General features: G+C 32.0%; 3 protein-coding genes across 12 annotated transcripts in view; 1 reads left to right on the top strand and 2 right to left on the bottom strand.

The window, feature by feature from the left end:
• LOC129308557 (protein MICRORCHIDIA 6) overlaps positions 1 to 3,059 on the top strand; it is a 29,111-nt gene extending 26,052 nt beyond the window's left edge. For 5 of the 6 annotated variants that reach the window (XM_054949742.1, XM_054949747.1, XM_054949743.1 and 2 more), the window contains 2 exons: positions 188 to 499; positions 2,472 to 3,059. In XM_054949742.1, the coding sequence (XP_054805717.1) occupies positions 188 to 280 (93 nt within the window). In that variant the 3' untranslated portion in view covers positions 281 to 499; positions 2,472 to 3,059. The remainder of the gene's footprint in view (positions 1 to 187; positions 500 to 2,471) is intronic. The other variant, XM_054949746.1, reaches the window with a different exon arrangement.
• A 1,855-nt stretch (positions 3,060 to 4,914) lies between these two features.
• LOC129310122 (pentatricopeptide repeat-containing protein At1g28690, mitochondrial) lies at positions 4,915 to 8,636 on the bottom strand. Of its 3 annotated transcripts, XM_054951982.1 has the most exons (3): positions 7,933 to 8,636; positions 7,138 to 7,224; positions 4,915 to 7,007 (listed from the first exon to the last, which is right to left on the bottom strand). In XM_054951982.1, exon 3 carries the CDS (start codon positions 6,751 to 6,753, stop codon positions 5,167 to 5,169), a length of 1,587 nt encoding a protein of 528 aa, XP_054807957.1. In that variant the 5' UTR covers positions 6,754 to 7,007; positions 7,138 to 7,224; positions 7,933 to 8,636; the 3' UTR covers positions 4,915 to 5,166. The 3 variants fall into 3 exon arrangements, with proteins under 3 accessions (XP_054807957.1, XP_054807958.1, XP_054807959.1); XM_054951983.1 differs by lacking the exon at positions 7,138 to 7,224; XM_054951984.1 differs by lacking the exon at positions 7,933 to 8,636 and having other exon boundaries at positions 4,915 to 6,880; positions 6,987 to 7,586.
• A 3,481-nt stretch (positions 8,637 to 12,117) lies between these two features.
• On the bottom strand, positions 12,118 to 15,874 carry LOC129307677 (uncharacterized). 3 transcript variants are annotated; one of them, XM_054948535.1, is made up of 5 exons: positions 15,703 to 15,869; positions 15,001 to 15,052; positions 14,447 to 14,577; positions 13,492 to 13,947; positions 12,118 to 12,781 (listed from the first exon to the last, which is right to left on the bottom strand). In XM_054948535.1, the coding sequence occupies exons 2-5, from the start codon at positions 15,025 to 15,027 to the stop codon at positions 12,367 to 12,369; spliced, it is 1,029 nt and encodes a 342-aa protein (XP_054804510.1). In that variant the 5' UTR covers positions 15,028 to 15,052; positions 15,703 to 15,869; the 3' UTR covers positions 12,118 to 12,366. The 3 variants fall into 3 exon arrangements, with proteins under 3 accessions (XP_054804510.1, XP_054804509.1, XP_054804511.1); XM_054948534.1 differs by having other exon boundaries at positions 15,001 to 15,066; positions 15,703 to 15,868; XM_054948536.1 differs by lacking the exon at positions 15,001 to 15,052 and having other exon boundaries at positions 15,703 to 15,874.
• Positions 15,875 to 17,549: the final 1,675 nt, after the last annotated feature.

The following is a 17,549-nucleotide window of genomic DNA, read 5'->3' as shown; positions in this document are numbered from 1 at the left end:
TTTGATTGATGGTACCATTTGCAATCTACCCAAGTTTGGCCTAATTAATAATCTAGACAAGTTTGATCACAATTTTTCATAATGTCTGTTTACTTGTCTAAATTTAGATTTGGTTTTTTACATTGAAGCTTGACCTGGATCCATTATTTGCCTGCCATTTCAGAGTTGCGTCATGCTTTTTGTGCAGGTGACAGAACTTAAAAGTAAAATACTAGGAACAAAACGTGAGTATGAACGACTTTTGGCAGAACTACAGTCTCTAGGCATGAAGGAGGAGTAGTATTAGCTGTGCATACTGATGTTTCAATTCTTTTGTTTGTGAAAGTGGTGTATGTATAGCAAAATGTAGTTTATGATATGACACAGTCACTGGGGCTGAGGGTTATTAGATCGAACCAAATTGCCATCCAATGTCCCACTCCGGATCTCTCTCTGGTTGAGTTGCCCTCAGAAGATTTTCTGGCCTCCCTCAATGTAAATAGATGAAAGCAAGCAACAGGTCAGATCTCCTCTTTTATCTAAATTAATATAATCTTGAAGCTTCAAGCTTGCTTTTTTATTTTATTGTTTTTCGGTTAAAGAAGCTTCATGCATGTTATGCTGGCCTGTTGGTTGTTTTTGCCTGTGTCATGTTTCATTTTAGGATGAGGCATGTTTAGAACAAAAATGAGAAATTTAAGAGCTCACATACATAAATGACCTTCAAGCTGAAAAGTAGATTGAGTTTTTTTCCCCCGTTTTCCTCCTCTATATCTTCTTCAAGCTAACAAGAGAACACATGCAATAATCCTGCTGCATCGCTGCATTTTACTTTTCCAACATGCTCTGGACAATTAGTGAAATCCACGTTGAGGGCGGTTGGGAGGGCACTAAGAAAGTTAAGCATAAAATTTTTAAAATGAGAATCAGAAATGTATTTTAGGCATTTAAGTTTTATTGGTTACTTTTAATGATTTACATTTGAGTACTCGATATTTGTGACCATTTAAAATGGTAGTTATAAAATATCTTTTGGCAATTTTTTTGGAATCTTATTGTAAGTAAATTAAACTTCATAAAATGTTGGGTTAAAGGATTAATTTAACTTGGAAATTTAAAGCCATATACAATCGATTTCTTGTAACTTTCGAAACGTGATCTTTGAAGTTTCAAAATCGGCATAATGTATGTTTATACTAATGTTTGACGAGTGTTAATCGTTAGATAAACAATTATAAGGTGACAGAGCAATTTTGTTTTGTTTGGAAAAGTAATTAGTATTTTAAAATTTTACTTATAACAATCCTGTCATTTGCTTTGAATGAGCAGTAAAGGATGCTTTAAAGAAATTTCCATCAAGTGGTAAGTAGATTCTTTTGGTAAGAACTTGAATTTAAGATGGGGTAGGTTTGACCAAGCCTCTTATTTTTACTAGGGCCCTCTTATTTTATATTTTGAAATACTAGGCCGTGGATAAAGATTTGTGCCAAAAGATGACTGATTAGGTCATGTCATAATGCAAAAGGTTCTTACGTTAGCAAAGGAATTGAAAAAGTTAGAGAATTTAAATCGTCATGCATCGCCTGGTGAACAAGCCAATTGATGCATTTATTCGTTTCTTTATTAAAAATGATTGTTTAGTCTTTCATTGTGAGGTATCTAATATTCTTTAAGATAGTAAAAGGTAGGTAATTTTGGGAGAAGTCATACTCAGTGAAAATGAGCTCTTCAAAAAAATTTAAGTTGATGTTAATTTGAGTGAGTTTACTATTCCAACAAAAGTTAAGACTTTCTTGAATGGCTCCACCTATTTTGAGTTAGTTTATGTTGTCCGTGAGAGGGTTCGAGCAAGTTTCTATTTTTACAACCACTATAAAAGGCCAAATTTTTTTCATATAGACACTGCTTTGGACTTAATAAATTATAATTTTTATATATTTTATCTTGCATTTTTTATTTACTTTAATGATAATTTTAGGCTTGTGGGTTTGTTAGATATTATTTAGATTATTGGTTAATTTTAAATAATAATATATTTTTTAAATTAATTATAGAGATTTTAGATTTGTTAATATTTTTTTTCTATGTTTATGATGGTTTAATCTTGTCAATGATCTTATATTTATTTTTTAGCTTAATTTTCTCCATCTTTAATAATATATATTTTAATTAATTATATAAATTTTGCACTTGATTTTTTTAGGTCAAAAAGATAAAATTAATCAAGTTCAATGGGGAAGTTTGAATCTTAAAAATTAAAAGAATATTCAAGGATTATAAAAAAAATAAGACAAGGGAGGAATTCTCAAAAAATTTCGGAGACACGAGAGATATTTTTAACCAAGAAAAATTGAGGATGTTTTACACTTTCCTATCCTTTTTCTTCTTGATTTTTTTTTTAATTCAATAATTTAGATTTTTCTTAAACTCTTCCTACTCTTCCAGCAGTTAGATCAATTTTCCTCTAACTCTTCTTTCTCTCTTCTTTTCAGCTTTATGCTTGAACGTTTGTTTTTCCTCTTCAGATATCACTCACGGACACCACTTCAATACCATTATGAGCCACAAAAATGACGGTCATCTTCCACCTTGACTATGCATCACTCCATCCTTCCTTCTTCCATTCTCCTTTCCAATTTCTTGCAGTGCCCACCTAACCTCTCCATTCTCCCATTCCAAAGTAATTTCCCCCCAATCTCACATTCAACCACGTTCCATCTCCTCCCATTAATCATTCAATAATCCTTCATCAAATTTCGCATAGTAGTGACTCATAGTAAGCTTGGGGGAAGAAGGAAAAATCACGTGTGCAATAGCTAGCTTGAAAGACAACATTGGATGAGCATGGAGGACTGGGATTTGCACTTGAAGATCGCATGGGAGTGATTGTCCATTTATTTTTTTATTTCACATGTTTAACATTATTTAGTCTTAAATGATTTTAAGTTGTATTGATTGAGGACAAAAAATTAGTTCTAAATTGTAAATACATTAAATCTTGTATTTGATTGATATTTGGATTGAATGTGTTAAATGACTTGCTGGAATTTATATTTATAAGACTTTTGCTTTGCCAATTATATTAATAATTGAGTTCTCATTGTTAATTTAATTGTCATTAATGTATTTGTTATGAATTCAGGACATTCTTTATATATCTTAATTTTTTAGAATTATTTTTGAATTAATTGTTATTGGTTTTAATAGGTTTTATTGGCTTAATTTATAACGTAATAGTTGGATCATTGTGAGATTTTTAGTGGATTTAATGTTAGATTTTTGTGTTTAAGGATTTTTTATGCTTTAATTGGATAATTAAATTTATTAATTTCACTTTATCATTTACCTTTGCTCTAATTAATTGAATTGGGCTAGAAAAGTTAGCTCTACGTGAAATCTTATATTGTTCTTTTTAAGTGCAATTGAATGACTATTTTTTAATTTTTTATTGTTAATTGATTCAATTGGTTAATTAATTTTTATAGTTAGCACTTTTAATTCCATTGACATAAAACTCCCAATCATTACTTTGAACTTATGCATTGCATGTAAGCATTTAGGTATTAGACAAGCATTAACATTCATATCGAAAGTTTTAATTATAGAAATTCCATTTTCTAGTTTACATTTTAGTATAAAAACCTAGCACTTAGTTTTAGATACTTTTGGCATTAATAATTAAATACCTATAACCAATTTAAGATAACTCTCAAATTGTTTCTTGAGAAGAATGATTTATAGTGATCCTATACTATATTAAGTTGATTTTAATTTAATTGAGTGTTGACACGATTTAGATATCATCACTTGCTCATGAACAAAATGAGGGGAAGTTCATGAAGTGTTAGAATGGATTTTGCACCTAGTTAATTTTGATTAAGACCTTTAGTCAAAATTTAGGAACACAAATCATTTTTTAACATTGACAATGAATTTTTGGATCTTCAAATTTGAATATTGATAACACAATTGTGCTAACCAAGTGTTTAGAATACTACTGGCTCTTTTAGAAAAACTTTGGGAAAAATGGACCTTTAATCTTGATCAACAGTGTTTAACTAATGATCAACATTACTTGAACATTATTACAAGGCAAGATTACACCATTTTAAATACTTTTGGGTAATAGTAATCCAATCAAAAGATGAATACTAAATGCACCTAGTAGAAAACTTTGTAAAACAAATTTGCCCTGTAATCCTAAAACATTTAATATTTACTATATATTGTTTCAAAATTCTTTCATCATTTTAATGATCATTATTCAACCAGATATAGAACTGCAAGAATTTAGTGATTATTCAGCATGATTTTAGTGATTATTATTCATCAAGATTCTTTTATTTCATTTGCTGTTATTTTTCTTTATCTTTTTCTAATAATTTTAATGTAATATTCCCTCTAATCTAATAAATTACTTCGAGCATCTTTTACCAAAATTAAGAAAAACTTTAAACATTATTAACTCTGTCTTAAAATTTAACAAGTTTTCACCTTTACTCCTAATAAATATTGTTAAATTTTATTAATGATATTTTTATTCAAAGCATTTAATAAGGATAAAAATGTAAAGAAGAGTATCGAAAATTGACAAATGCCCTATAAATAGGATTAAATTTTTTTATTCTCTCTCTATCCTATAAATAGGACTAGAGGAGCATTTCTTTCTTTGATTCTGTTAGCCAAATCAACTCACCCATCCAGCATTCAAGGCTTCTATATAGATGCTGCTTCTCTAGTAGCTACTGTGAAACTTAACCATGATCAGCATTAATATCCTTACACAGTAATTGGGATTGAACTCCTAAATCATACTCTCTGCAAATTCCCAAGAGAAAAACTGCTGTCTTACTTCTCAAGAGGGCAAGTAAAACAGAAGCATAGGTTTCATCTAATTTACTGATCACAGCTCCCACAAAAAAAAAAAAAAGAAAAGAAAGAAAGACTTGCATGATTTATCTTGCAACTTCTTTTTACATTATACAGAAGGAAAATTTTGTCAGAAAGAAAGAAAAGGAAAAGGAAGAAAGAAAAGAAAGAACAAGGATGCAGCAAAGCAATGCATTTGTCAGTAGTTTATAATACTGTGCAAAAGCATGACAGTCCTTTGACAGCATGAAAGGCATTTTAGACACATCATCTCATTGAACACTATAAACTCTAGTACTTCTACCTCCATCACGAGAACTAACAAACACTATCCACTCCAACCCAACTGAGAGCCGTTTCCTTGGAAATCCCTCTCTTTTTCATTATTTCCCTAAGTTCACTCACACCATTCCATTTCCCAGCAGCTGCTAAAGTGTTTGATAGTGCCACATATGCCCCAGGTCGTCCATCAGTATTCAACTTGAAAAGCTCATTTGCTGCTACTTTTGCCATCTCTAAATTACCATGGAGCCTGCATGAACTAAGTAGAGCAGCCCAAACATCAGAATTGGGTCTCTCAGGCATCCTCATGACAAAGTCCCAAGCCTCATGCAACCTTCCTGCTCGTCCTAATAGATCAACCATACAAGCATAATGTTCCATCCCTGGCTTTAGTGAGTATTCATTCTTCATACTGTAAAAGATCCCCCAGCCCTGGTCTACAAGCCCAGCATGAGCACAAGCTGATAGAACACTAAGGAATGTCACAAAATTAGGTTCGATGCAATGCTCTTTCTGCATCATCCAAAATAGATCAAGCGCTTCATTCGAAAAACCATTCTTCCCATATCCATCAATCATAGATGTCCATGAAAAAACATTCTTTTCAGGCATGCGGTCGAAAACTCTCTGAGCGTCAGCCACTCTTCCGCATTTGGAATACATGTCTATTAGAGCACTTCCTATTTTTATGTTAAAGAAAAATTGAGTCTTTATCAGCTGACTTTGTACCTGCTGACCTATTTCAAGTGCTGCTAGCATTGAACAAGCACCAATTATGCTGGCAAATGTAGAAATATTTGGTCGAAAGTTCAACCTTTGCATGTCAATGTAAAGTTCAAGAGATTTCGAGGCATATTCAGATGATTTACTGTATCCTTCAATCATCGCATTGAATACTACAATATCCTTCTCCACCGTTTTGTGAAATATATATTCAGCGTTTTCCAGAGAGCCTTGATTCATGTAACCAGAAATGAGGGACGTTGAACATATCACATTGTTTTCGAACATCATATCAAAAACGACCCTTGCATAATCAACCTGCCCATTCTTAACATAAGAGTCAACAAGAGCCGTAGAAAGAACATCATCCAGCTCCACATCAGATTTGAGGATTTGCGCATGTACCACCCTTCCAAGATCACCAAGAAGAGTAACATTAGCGGGGGAAGTTGATGCTTTTAAAATCATTGAAAAAGTATAACCATCAGGTTTCTCCCCTGAGATTAACAGCCTACGCACCAAACTAATGGATTCTTCAACTTGTCCATGTTTAAGGTAGCCACTAATCATGTAGTTATAGGCAGATAGTGTTTTCACAGGCAATCCATCAAACATCTGGCGTGCAAATCTTAAAGAATTACATTTCAAATGCAATATTAGGAGTTTAATGGAAATACTCTTGTTTGGAATAAACCCAGTTTTTAGAATGTGGGAATGAATAGATAGACCATCAGAAGGAGCATCTGAATTGATGTAACTCTGTAAAGTGTTGGATAGCAGGATAGCGGGAGAAACAGAGGTTTGGGCAGGCCAAAAACTTTGATATGACGGGATGAGAGAAATATTCCTATGAAGTGATGAGAAGAAACGTGCAGCTACAAACAGCCTCCCATTTTTCATATTCCAACAGCTGAACCAATATTGCGTATGTTGGCAAGTTTGTGATGGCAGAACCAATACAAGCAAACCTTTCCGGGTTGCCAGAGAGACCCAGAAAAGGAACTGAATTATGACTCAGCAAAACAGCCTGACCACAAAACAACTATCAGCCCCCATGCACACGCTCTTTTTGAGCTCCCCCTTCAATTCAAGCTATTCTTTTATGAAAAAGTTGCATACTGCATGCCGTTTACCTGTTTAGCTATCTTTCCCTTCTGAAACAGTATATGATAACATCTCTGAGATCCCTTTGGTGGAAAGAAAGCATTTTTAATAGGATGGGAAAAAATGACAGCTAGTTTGGTATGCAATAGAAAGAAAGGGAGATTGGTCAATTAAAAATACCAAAATTGTGGTGGGGGTGGGGTGATTTCAAGCTGCCTAATATGCCCTTGACCAAGTAAAAAAATCCCAATCATTCATCGTTGTCGACTGTGGAAAGCCGGAGAAAGAAATTGTAAAAGACCAACAGGCACAAGTCATCGTCACAACCATTGAGCACAAATCGAAAACCAATAAACACCAAACATTAAACTCAAATCCAGATCAAACTCAAAAAATTACCAGTTAAAGGGTAAAAATATTTTGAAAATTTTTCATCAAAAATGCCTGGTGTTCTAAACTTTTATTTGAAACAATGTGGCATTAGGACTTTCAAAAAATGTGCAATATGATCCCACCACTAAATATAAAAACGTTGACAATTAAAAGTAAGGCTTGATTAAGGACATTTTTGACCAATCATTCCTTCTACATTGTTCGTTTGATAGGTTCTTAAAATAATAAAAAAATAAAAAAAATAAATGTATTAAAATAATATAAAACAAAAATTTTATTTCATACTTTTTTTAATAGCCATGTTTAGAAAATTTTTTTAAAAATTTAAGATTATTTTATTGATAATATGCTAACTTCTGAATTACTAATTATATTTATAAAGATAAATATAAATGAAATCTAAATAATTAAATAATGAAAGATTAAACAAAATTTATATCTAAATAAAGTCTAAATAAATGAATAAAATCTAAATTTAAATAGAAATTAAATATTTAAATGAAATCTCATAATAAATAAATTTTTTTAAATAATATTTAAAAAATAATAAAATTTAATGTCTTTGCGAGAATAAGTCTTTACGAGAAGGAATCTTATCATCCTTCGCCAGCCTTTCCTATCTTCTCTCTTGCTTCTTCTTCGACAAATCGATGGGAATCGAAGAACGCTTGAAAGATGCTACTGAGATTGAGGGAGCTGAGGCGGTACCCTCAGATGGTGAGACAGTGGAGAAGGCGAAGCTACGATTCTTGGAGCAAAGTCTATGAATCTTCTTCGTCTAGTAAGTCTTATTGGAGATGCTCTCTTCTGGTCTTCATTTTCAAATCTAGCATGAGGCTACCATGAATGGACAAATGAAGAGATGCTCGCGAATTTGAATGCAAGAGGAACTGATACATATTTCTGGGTGATTAGATGGAAGCGAGAGGATGGGGATCTGGTTTCTGCAACCTTCTCTCATTTGAGAGTGAAATCCACGATCCAGCGAACTTGGTGTTTCGACTTCTGGGATATGTCTAAAATTAGATTCGAGGGAGAAATTTTTCAACTTCTGACATTTCCTTCGGTGATGAATCAATGAAAGATGAACCTGGCGTGGAAATAGAAGAATTTGATGACAACGTTCTCATAGTTAAGGAAGGGGCAAGTCTAGGATGAACCAGAACCTCCAGATCTTTTTCTTTCTCCTGCTTGCAATTTCTACCTCTCCAAGCTGGCAGCCATGTTTTGTTCCTTGTTGAGTCTTGCAAGATATCTCTCCCAACTTAGTCAAAATTCGCTTACACTTTGATCATTTTTTTTTACTTATTCATTGTTATTTCCATGTCCCGCCCTTTAAGTCAAGATTAAGCTATTATTATATAGGTCATTAGTTAGTGAGTTTGTAGGCGTTTAGCTGCTCAATCCAGGAGATGGGTGGCCATGAAAATGACATGGGTTTTCAACACGGGCAAGAGACAATCCTAGCACATCCTCGGGCCTAAGCACAAATGTTTCTGAAATCACAATTAGCTCTATATCTATGGCCAAGCCTCTTGCTATGACTAATTCCTTTCTTGGGCCGTCTTCTCTTACCTAGGATCCCCTTTTAGACTCAAGCTTTTGGGCTCTTCCAAGGCTTCTCATAGAGTTTGGCATTTCATCTTACCCACTCATGTTGGAAAATCGAGGATTGAGTAGCACCTCTCACCTAGTTCAATAAATGTCCGACTCCAATTTTATTGTTCCTTCCTACGCAAGTGGAGGCTTCTCCGAAATGGAACTTAACAAAATCAAGGAAATTGCGAGTAATGAGGCGCTTCTTAGAAATTGTGCCATGGCCTTAGGAAAAATAGAAGAGTATTAGTAGCCTATTTAAAGTGCTTGGCCAAAAAAGTAGCATAGATCAGTTGTTGCTTACCTTCTTTATGTTTTAAAATTAACTAGTATTGTTTATGTTGTTAACTTTATTTTAAAATTAACTGTGTTATTAAACTCTTATTTTATGTGCTTTATTTTAAGTTATGAACAATAATGTAATAGTTGTTAAATTATGTTATGCAATTTTTATGAATTAAAATACATAGTCTTACTTATTACAATTATTTTTACAAAAGAAAGAAGATGAGGTTGAGGCTGTTATTGCAATAATAGCCAATTACTCAACAATATATTTATTTAAAAACCCTTGCAGAACTAGCTTGCAATCAAGTTATATATGGGTGCAAGAAATTTTGCTAAGGCATCCTTAGCATTATTATGACATGGTTCACATGGAAAAAGATGTTTTTTTTATTTTAACTTTGTAATGAATTTGTGCAATATGGCCTACATCCAATCAAAAAAACAGGGGTTTATGAAAATGGTCGGTATGTTTTTAGATATTATTAGACATGGGGTGGTGAGTAAAATGGCATAAGAATGATTTTAACATTTAACAAAGACTATTCACAGACATTTTAAAAAGGAAAAGTTATATGTAAATTTTGTAAAGCAAACTTATTTAACAATAAGTTTCGCAAAATTTAGAAACCACAACTAGGTTCCTTAAGATCTGAGTGTAATTTAAAATTGGTGTTCAAAAAAATAATACCCCCATTAAATATATATACATTACATTAGTCAAATAATTTATAGCCATTTCATCATTAATTTATAACTACAACTATAACTTCTTATATCTAATTAAACTAATCATTTTAACTATTGAATATGTGAAGTTACAGTTGTAAAAAATTGAAGTTATAGTTGTAAGTCACTAATGAAGTATAACTATTAGATATATGAAGTTACAATTGTAAAAAGTTAAAATTATAATTGTAAATTTCTAATGAAGTAGTTAAAAATTAGTTATTTGATTGATGAAATGTATATTTAATAGGAGTTTTATTGTCTTTACATTTTAATTTCAAATTATACTTAGGTCACAAGGGACCTGACCGTGGTTTTTAAATTTTGCAAAACTTATTTGTAAATAAGTCTATTCTACGAGACCTATGCATAATTTTCCCTTTTAAAAATGTATTGTATGCTTGTAAGAAGCTAGCAAAGGAATATGTCCAAGCAAAAGATCATACTTTTCAAGATATACATTCAAAAATTTTTGGTGACCCATAAATTGGCTATTCTTCAAAGATGCCATAGGAGTAATTGATGGAATGCATATCCTGTGTGTGATTAGTGTTGAAGAGCAAGGAAAATATATTGAAAGGAAAGGTATTCCAACACAAAATATAATTGTCATATGTGATTGAGATATGTGCTTTACTTATGTTATGGCTAGATAGGAATAGACTGCCCATGATGCTTGTATATTTGATAATACACTCAGAAGGCAGAACATGAATTTTTCACATTTACTCTAAGGTATATTTCATATTTATCTAATTTAAAATAATTTGTTTCAATATTTAATTAATTCCTACAATTTTTATCTTTTTATTGATAGGTAAATATTATTTGGTAGATGCTAACTATCTAATATCACATGAATATTTAGGTCCTTAAAAATCTCATAAGTATCACCTCCTAGATTTCAAGCATTCATCTGGATTTGTAAACAATAATGAGGTTTTTAATTATTATCATTCAAGTTTAAGGACCATGATTTGAAGGACTTTCGGGGTTTGAAAAAACAAATTCACAATCTTACAGCGCATGCCTAGTTATTCATTTGTGACACAAGTACATATAATTAGTGCAACAATTGCTATACATAATTTTATTAAAAAAAATATGACTTTAGGCATTTTGAGGATGAAAATATAATTAACACTCATGATGATATTAATGAGTATGCATTTCCATCATCAATTCTAAGTGCAATTTTAAATGTAGTTTCTAATAGAAAGATGAATAAGGTTTGCGATTCTATTTGAAATTAGATGGTATATATTACAGATCGAATCGTTAATTATGTAACTATTCAATATTAATAAATGTTAAATTATTTATTATATAATTTTTTCTAATATTAAACTTTATATTTTTTATTCTTATTATTTAACATATTTTATGTTATTTTAAATTTTTTTCACATTTTTAAACACTTCTAATATATTATATTTGTATAGCAAAAATTATAAATTATAATGAATTAATATCCTTTTTAGTCATTATATATTCAAAAACACAAATCATCATTAATCTAAACAACTTTTAATTTATCAAACTAACTTTTAAAAAAATGTATCCAAACAATTAACTTTTATTAAATGAACTTTTAACAATTAATTTTTTGATAAATTAAAAACCAAACACACAATTAAGCATATGACTTCCGCAAGCTCTAGTTTATTTGAAACCATTGATTTCATGGTAGAATTTTGTCAGTCTTCATTTGGAGAAATTAAATGGATGTTAATTGGCTAAGACTTATAAGATGATTGAATCAGTTGAGTTTTTAAGTTGTGATTTAGTTTGCAAATCCACAAAAGATAGTGATTTCTTCATTAATTTGTATAACTATTTTATTATATCCACAATTTGCATGTTACTTATAACAAATAATTGACATAATTAATCAATTACATTTTAAAATTTTATAGAAATGTAACAAAATTAATAACACATATTTAGATTATTTATGAGCGCTGAATGATATTAATGTCTAATTAGTTTACACTTTCCGTGAGCGTGGTCGTAAATGCTAGTTAAAATTGAACAATTTTCCTGCCCCAATTTGCTTTGTCTCCCTAACTCTAAACGTTGTTTATCCAATGTTCAGACCTTCGGACCAATTCTTCAGCATGCAGCATACGGGATATGTAGAAAGTGGGAGAGTGGGAATAATAGAAATGAAAACGATCAATGAAGATGAACAGTTGTCAAATCAAGCTCACTTACAGCCTCAAAAAAATGAGCAGTAATAATTCAATAAATAGACACAACCTCGTCTAAGAATAAAATACAATGTCGCGACCATTCTCGCTTAAAATACCAAGATCCCAGCACAAAATGGGACTGGCCACCTCCGTTTGAAAATTCTGAACGCAAACTCAGAAGATTACTAGGACTACTCTCAGAATAATTTCAAATCTAAATGAGATTAGCCCTCTTAAGAAACCTAATTGTCCTACAATAATAGGGCCATATTGATTCCACGGAATCAAGGTATTTCTCCACTATCCATTCTTCCAGTTCTTTCAATTTTCTTCTTGATTGTTCTTTATAATCAATATCTTTTATGCTCAATATAGGCTGCAAAATAAGAGATTGGATATCTTCTTTGATCTTGACACCAAAAACGTAGCTGTACGCCAAAATGCAGCAAGAGGGAAAATTCTTAATTACTTTGACAGTTTGCTTGAAGCTGAAGGCATAGAAGGACCATAACTTCCGGATTATTACAACGTAGAGAGCCACAACTAATGGCCCCACAACCCACAAAGGAGTTAATTCCTTTGAAACTTTGGCTCCGTATCTGACATTAACAGCCAAATAAAAAGGAATACTGCAAATAAAAGATAAAATTATAAGACACAGAAAAGACTGCAGCAATGTTGACTATCAATTCTGTTGACATTATCTACCAGGCAAGAAAAGCTGAATAACACAGTGAAATATTTGCCCAATATTGGGCCGAAGGAAAATTTTTCCTGTATTTTAAAACCCTGACCTCGAATGCATTTAATTTCTCAGACAAATTAACAAAAAAAGATCCACTAAATGGGTGATCCCACAATTACAAAGGATCCCCATAGAAGGGGGGAGAATAGTTGCCCAGACATCTAGGAGAATAGTTGCCCAGACATCTAACAGATAACACCAATTTTGAAGCGTGAATACACTATCTTAAACCTTAAGAATTTCACCATCGTAATGTATTTTCTTGATAGCATGCAGGACGCTGTGATAACAAGGAACAAGATAATCATTTAAAGTTTTAATCAAGCATTCCCCCTCCTTCCCTTCACAAGGTCCTTTTTACTTTTTCTCCGTGAAATCAAGTTTGATAGCATGAATTTTGCTTCAGCCAACAAATCCAAGCTGACAAATGAGAAGTGTCGTGTATATAACTGACTGATGGCAAAAACATTCAAAAAAAATCTCAGACAAAAATCCTTCTTTCCCGGATTCCGGATTCCCAGTATAGTGAACAAAAGCGATGTCCCAAAAGGCAGATAGCACAACATGCATGGAGGAGAAAGCCATCATACTTACAATACTAATAAAGGAATCTTTATTGTCTCGTCCAGGGCCAGAAAATGGGTCCATGCTACCTTCAAAACTTCACCTCTTTCCTTAACTTGTGTGCCATCAAGAGTTTCTGGTAAAGCCCCTTGAGTTGATTCTCCCAAAACTTCTTTCACTTCTTCACTTGATGGCTGTGTGAGCAATAATGTCAGCCACTTCTTGAAAAGTTTATGAATAGCAGTTGATGTTGGGAGATTATCATTTGCAAGGTCGTTATTTGCTTCAGAAGCATAAGAAAGTGGAACATTTTGGGCCTCTGGAGGTTCTGATTTGGCCTCCCCACTCTCTTCTAGTCTAACATAAGCATTAGGAACTTTCAATCCGCTAGGTCTACTTCCCTTGTGATAATTATGGGAACTGCCTTTGAAGGCTGAGATTCTGAAAGGTTCAATCTTGGCTCCAAAAATGTAAGAAGGCCCTACACTGAAACAAAAAGTTATTCAAATGATGAAGACAAAAAGGATCATGTGCATTAACTCATATGCATTTCCATATGTTCAAAATTATCAAGGGCATAGAGAAGGGGAAAAAAAATAAGTATGAAAGCTAGAACAAAGTAAAAATGAATTTGGTATTAGCAGTACAATGTTAGAAACAAGAGCCGCTGCTTTAGCATCCCATCAAACAATTAATTTAAGTATAATTTACATGCATAAACTCCCTCCCTAGACAGTTCTGCTCTTGCATAACATGAAATATTCAATTCTTCTAAACTATTTTGTCATATTTTAATTCAATTCCATTGAGTTGTTTTGTGAATCAGTACTGTCAACTCTCCTCTGTTTACCTCAGAAATTGTAAGGCAGTTCTACATGTTAGCTTCTCCCAAACATTTTGAAGTTCTTGAAACCAGTGACCCCAAACATAGGACCTTTATTAGTTTTGAGTACAAGGAAACCAGACACAAATGAAATAGCTACACCTTAAAGTACCCAGCTTAAGTAGGTAATGCCAATCAGTTCTTCCAACCCTGTGATGTTTTGTTAAACACTGCTTCAACTTCAGACTTTTGCTCCATGGCATATGCCTTGAGGAAAATGTCACACACGAGCCCTGGACACGAGAAAACAGAGGCTATAGATTTAAGCTGGCAGTTTTAATTAGAAGTTATGATCACTAAATTTGGGGTAACAATGGAACCCTCACCACCACAAAAGGTCATTAATCATTAATGCGGAATATCTCGTACTTCTCTAAATGTGTTGCACTAAAAGTGAACTTTGAGCACATCATATTGCCATAACAAATTATCTTAAACATTTCATTTCCAAATAATCATGTAGATATTTTTTTAGCACCATATGCCAAATTTAGGCCACTTAATGCGATGATGCTATCATCAATTCATCATCAGCCAACAATTTTTCTGCTCGCCCAATTTCATACGTAGGAGGCATAAACTTGAAAGTAGTCGTAGTTGGAAGATTAAAAGCTGACAAAGTGAGGTTTCTAACCAAATAAGATGTAAACAAGTACCTGTGGTTGAAAGGCTATTAAAGCCATTTCAACTCTTTATCCACCAAATGATCTGCGAGCAAGAATCTATTCAATAAACACCAAAAAGTTTAAGAGGTAGGCATCAGTTAACTATCATTAAATCAGAAGCATAATTATAAACATGTTGAATAACATGTGTAAGGTATAACATTTAACTTTGGGAATTGAATGTGTTCATCCAATTAGCTCGTGTAACAGTAAACACAATGAAGAAAGGTGAAGTGTGGCATTTAGTATGATAGCTCGTAGTGTTCAAATTTTAATGCCCAGGAAAGCCAAGGTAAGCTTTAAATTCAGCTAAACAATGATACACGAAAGAACCCATGACCCCAATTATGAATATGTTTCGGTTATGTTACATTTTAAAAAAAGGGCTCAAAAGTCAAAACAGACCACGAGAACTAAGCGAAATCGGAAAAATTAGTAGAAAAAGCGCATCCTTCTCTTATGGAGCAAGAGAAAGCACCGACAATTCAAGTGGAATGAGCTCACTGTTCCGTTTGGAGGCAAATAAAACAACATAAAAATGCAACTACAATTTCTTTTCCTCCCATTAATCTTTGATGTTCCCCTCACCCAAACTGGCTAAGATTAACCAAACTGTAGCACATATGAGATTAAGAAGCTTATCGAAACAAGCAGAACCCATATAGATAAGAAACAGAGTTGAATGCAACTGACCTGCGTAGTTGAAATCATGAGCAACTCGAATCAAAACCTTTCATCAGCATAGTTGTAGTTGGAAAATAACAATCCTTCTATCCATATGCTCGAAGGATAGAGAGAGAGAGAGAGAGAGAGATATGATGAATAAGGAGAAAGCTATGATTGGTTGATTTAGGGCTTTTAAGTTTTACTAGTCCTGTTTGTTTCTCCAAATGTTTTCGGGGAGCGCATGCGGATGAGCACCCCCAAAGCAATCTGGATGGTTAAGATTAAATTATTTTTTTTTTACTTTTACATACAAGTTTATAAAATTTAAATTAAATATTTATTATTAACATGTATTATTTATATTTAATTAAATGAGTTTAAATTTAATATTAAATTTTTTATAATTTTTAATAAATTGTCTATACAAATTTAGTTTGTAAGATTCAAATTTTTTAACTTATTATATTTTCAAATTCAAAATAACTCAAAGTAAATTTGTATTATCAATTTATAAAAATTATAAAAAATTAATATTAAATTTAGACTAAACTGATTAAATATGAATGGTACATATTAATAATAAATATATTTATTTAAAAATTTATAAATTTTTATTTTAAAAAATAAAAAAAGGTATGATCAAGATGATCCAGATTATTTTAGGGGTGATGGGCACGTGCCTAATGAGCATTGAATGTGCTCCCATGTTTTCGACCGTTGATGGTGCTGAGGTATGAAACAACAGTGTTAGATAAATGGAAGTCGTTAAGAGGAGAGAAATCAAAAATGAAATAGGGGCCAAAAAAAAAAAAGACTTAATTTTATATGGCTATCGTGGTTCGTGGATGCAAATATGTTTGGGATCCTAAAGTATCGGCTCCCCAAGCCAATATGTGACTGCGGTGGCCCACAAAAGGGATCTGGGTTATACAGGTGCTTTGATATGATTTTGTTACAAGGTTATTATTTCCTCTTCAAAGAGTTAATCCAATAGAATATACAATGCACTTATTCATTAAAACTGTCAATTAAAGTTAAATTCATCTATTAACCCTTTTAAATTTAAAAAATTTATTATCAGACTATTGCTTTAAAGTATAACCTTTTTAAGTTTTAAAATAAAAGGGCCAACCCTTTAGGGCTAGAGCCGGCCCTTTTATAATTTTTTTAAATTTTAATATTAAAAAATTAAATATTATACTAGTTTTAAAATTTTAGTTTCATTTTCACAAGGATAAAGAAAGAATATATAAAAAGCTAAATATATTTATCATTGTTGAAGCTTTACAAAGAGAATGATAAAATTATATTGATGTCGATGACAATAAAAATTATTGAGATTTCGATAATGATGATAGTAAAGTCTGATTGTTATTGATGTTTATTTTGTGATATTATTTTTTATTAGACTTAAATTTATTTTTACATATTTAATGTTATGTGTAATAATTTTTTTGAGATTTTAAATATGTTTTTTAGATTCTTTAAATTTAAAAATAAAAAATATATATAGGAGCCAAGGCCAAGCTAACCAAAATAGAATATTGAGGTATAATTGAGTTTTATAGGGTCAGCTCGTTTAGGCTCTGACCCTTCAAATGCTGGCTTTTTAGGATCAAAATAATTTTGATTGACAAGTCTACTACTTGTATATCTAATATTCTCCTCAGGTCCTTTGAATATAGGATGCAACAATCAGCTATCTATTCGTGCGCATTTTTTATCAAACAAAGTCCTTTTGTTCAATCAACACACACACACACACACACACACACTCAACACACACACACACACACACACACACACTCCTTCCATCATAGACGTGAGAACTGGTTGAAAGGTTTGATTTGATCTTAACATCTATTTTGTCTCCT

This window comes from Prosopis cineraria, unplaced genomic scaffold, assembly GCF_029017545.1.
Source record: "Prosopis cineraria cultivar Desert tree isolate PC_DT_omini unplaced genomic scaffold, ASM2901754v1 PC4, whole genome shotgun sequence".
Lineage (NCBI taxonomy): Eukaryota > Viridiplantae > Streptophyta > Magnoliopsida > Fabales > Fabaceae > Prosopis > Prosopis cineraria.
Note: the sequence above shows the minus strand (reverse complement) of the source record. Positions and strands in the feature narration are given on the sequence as shown.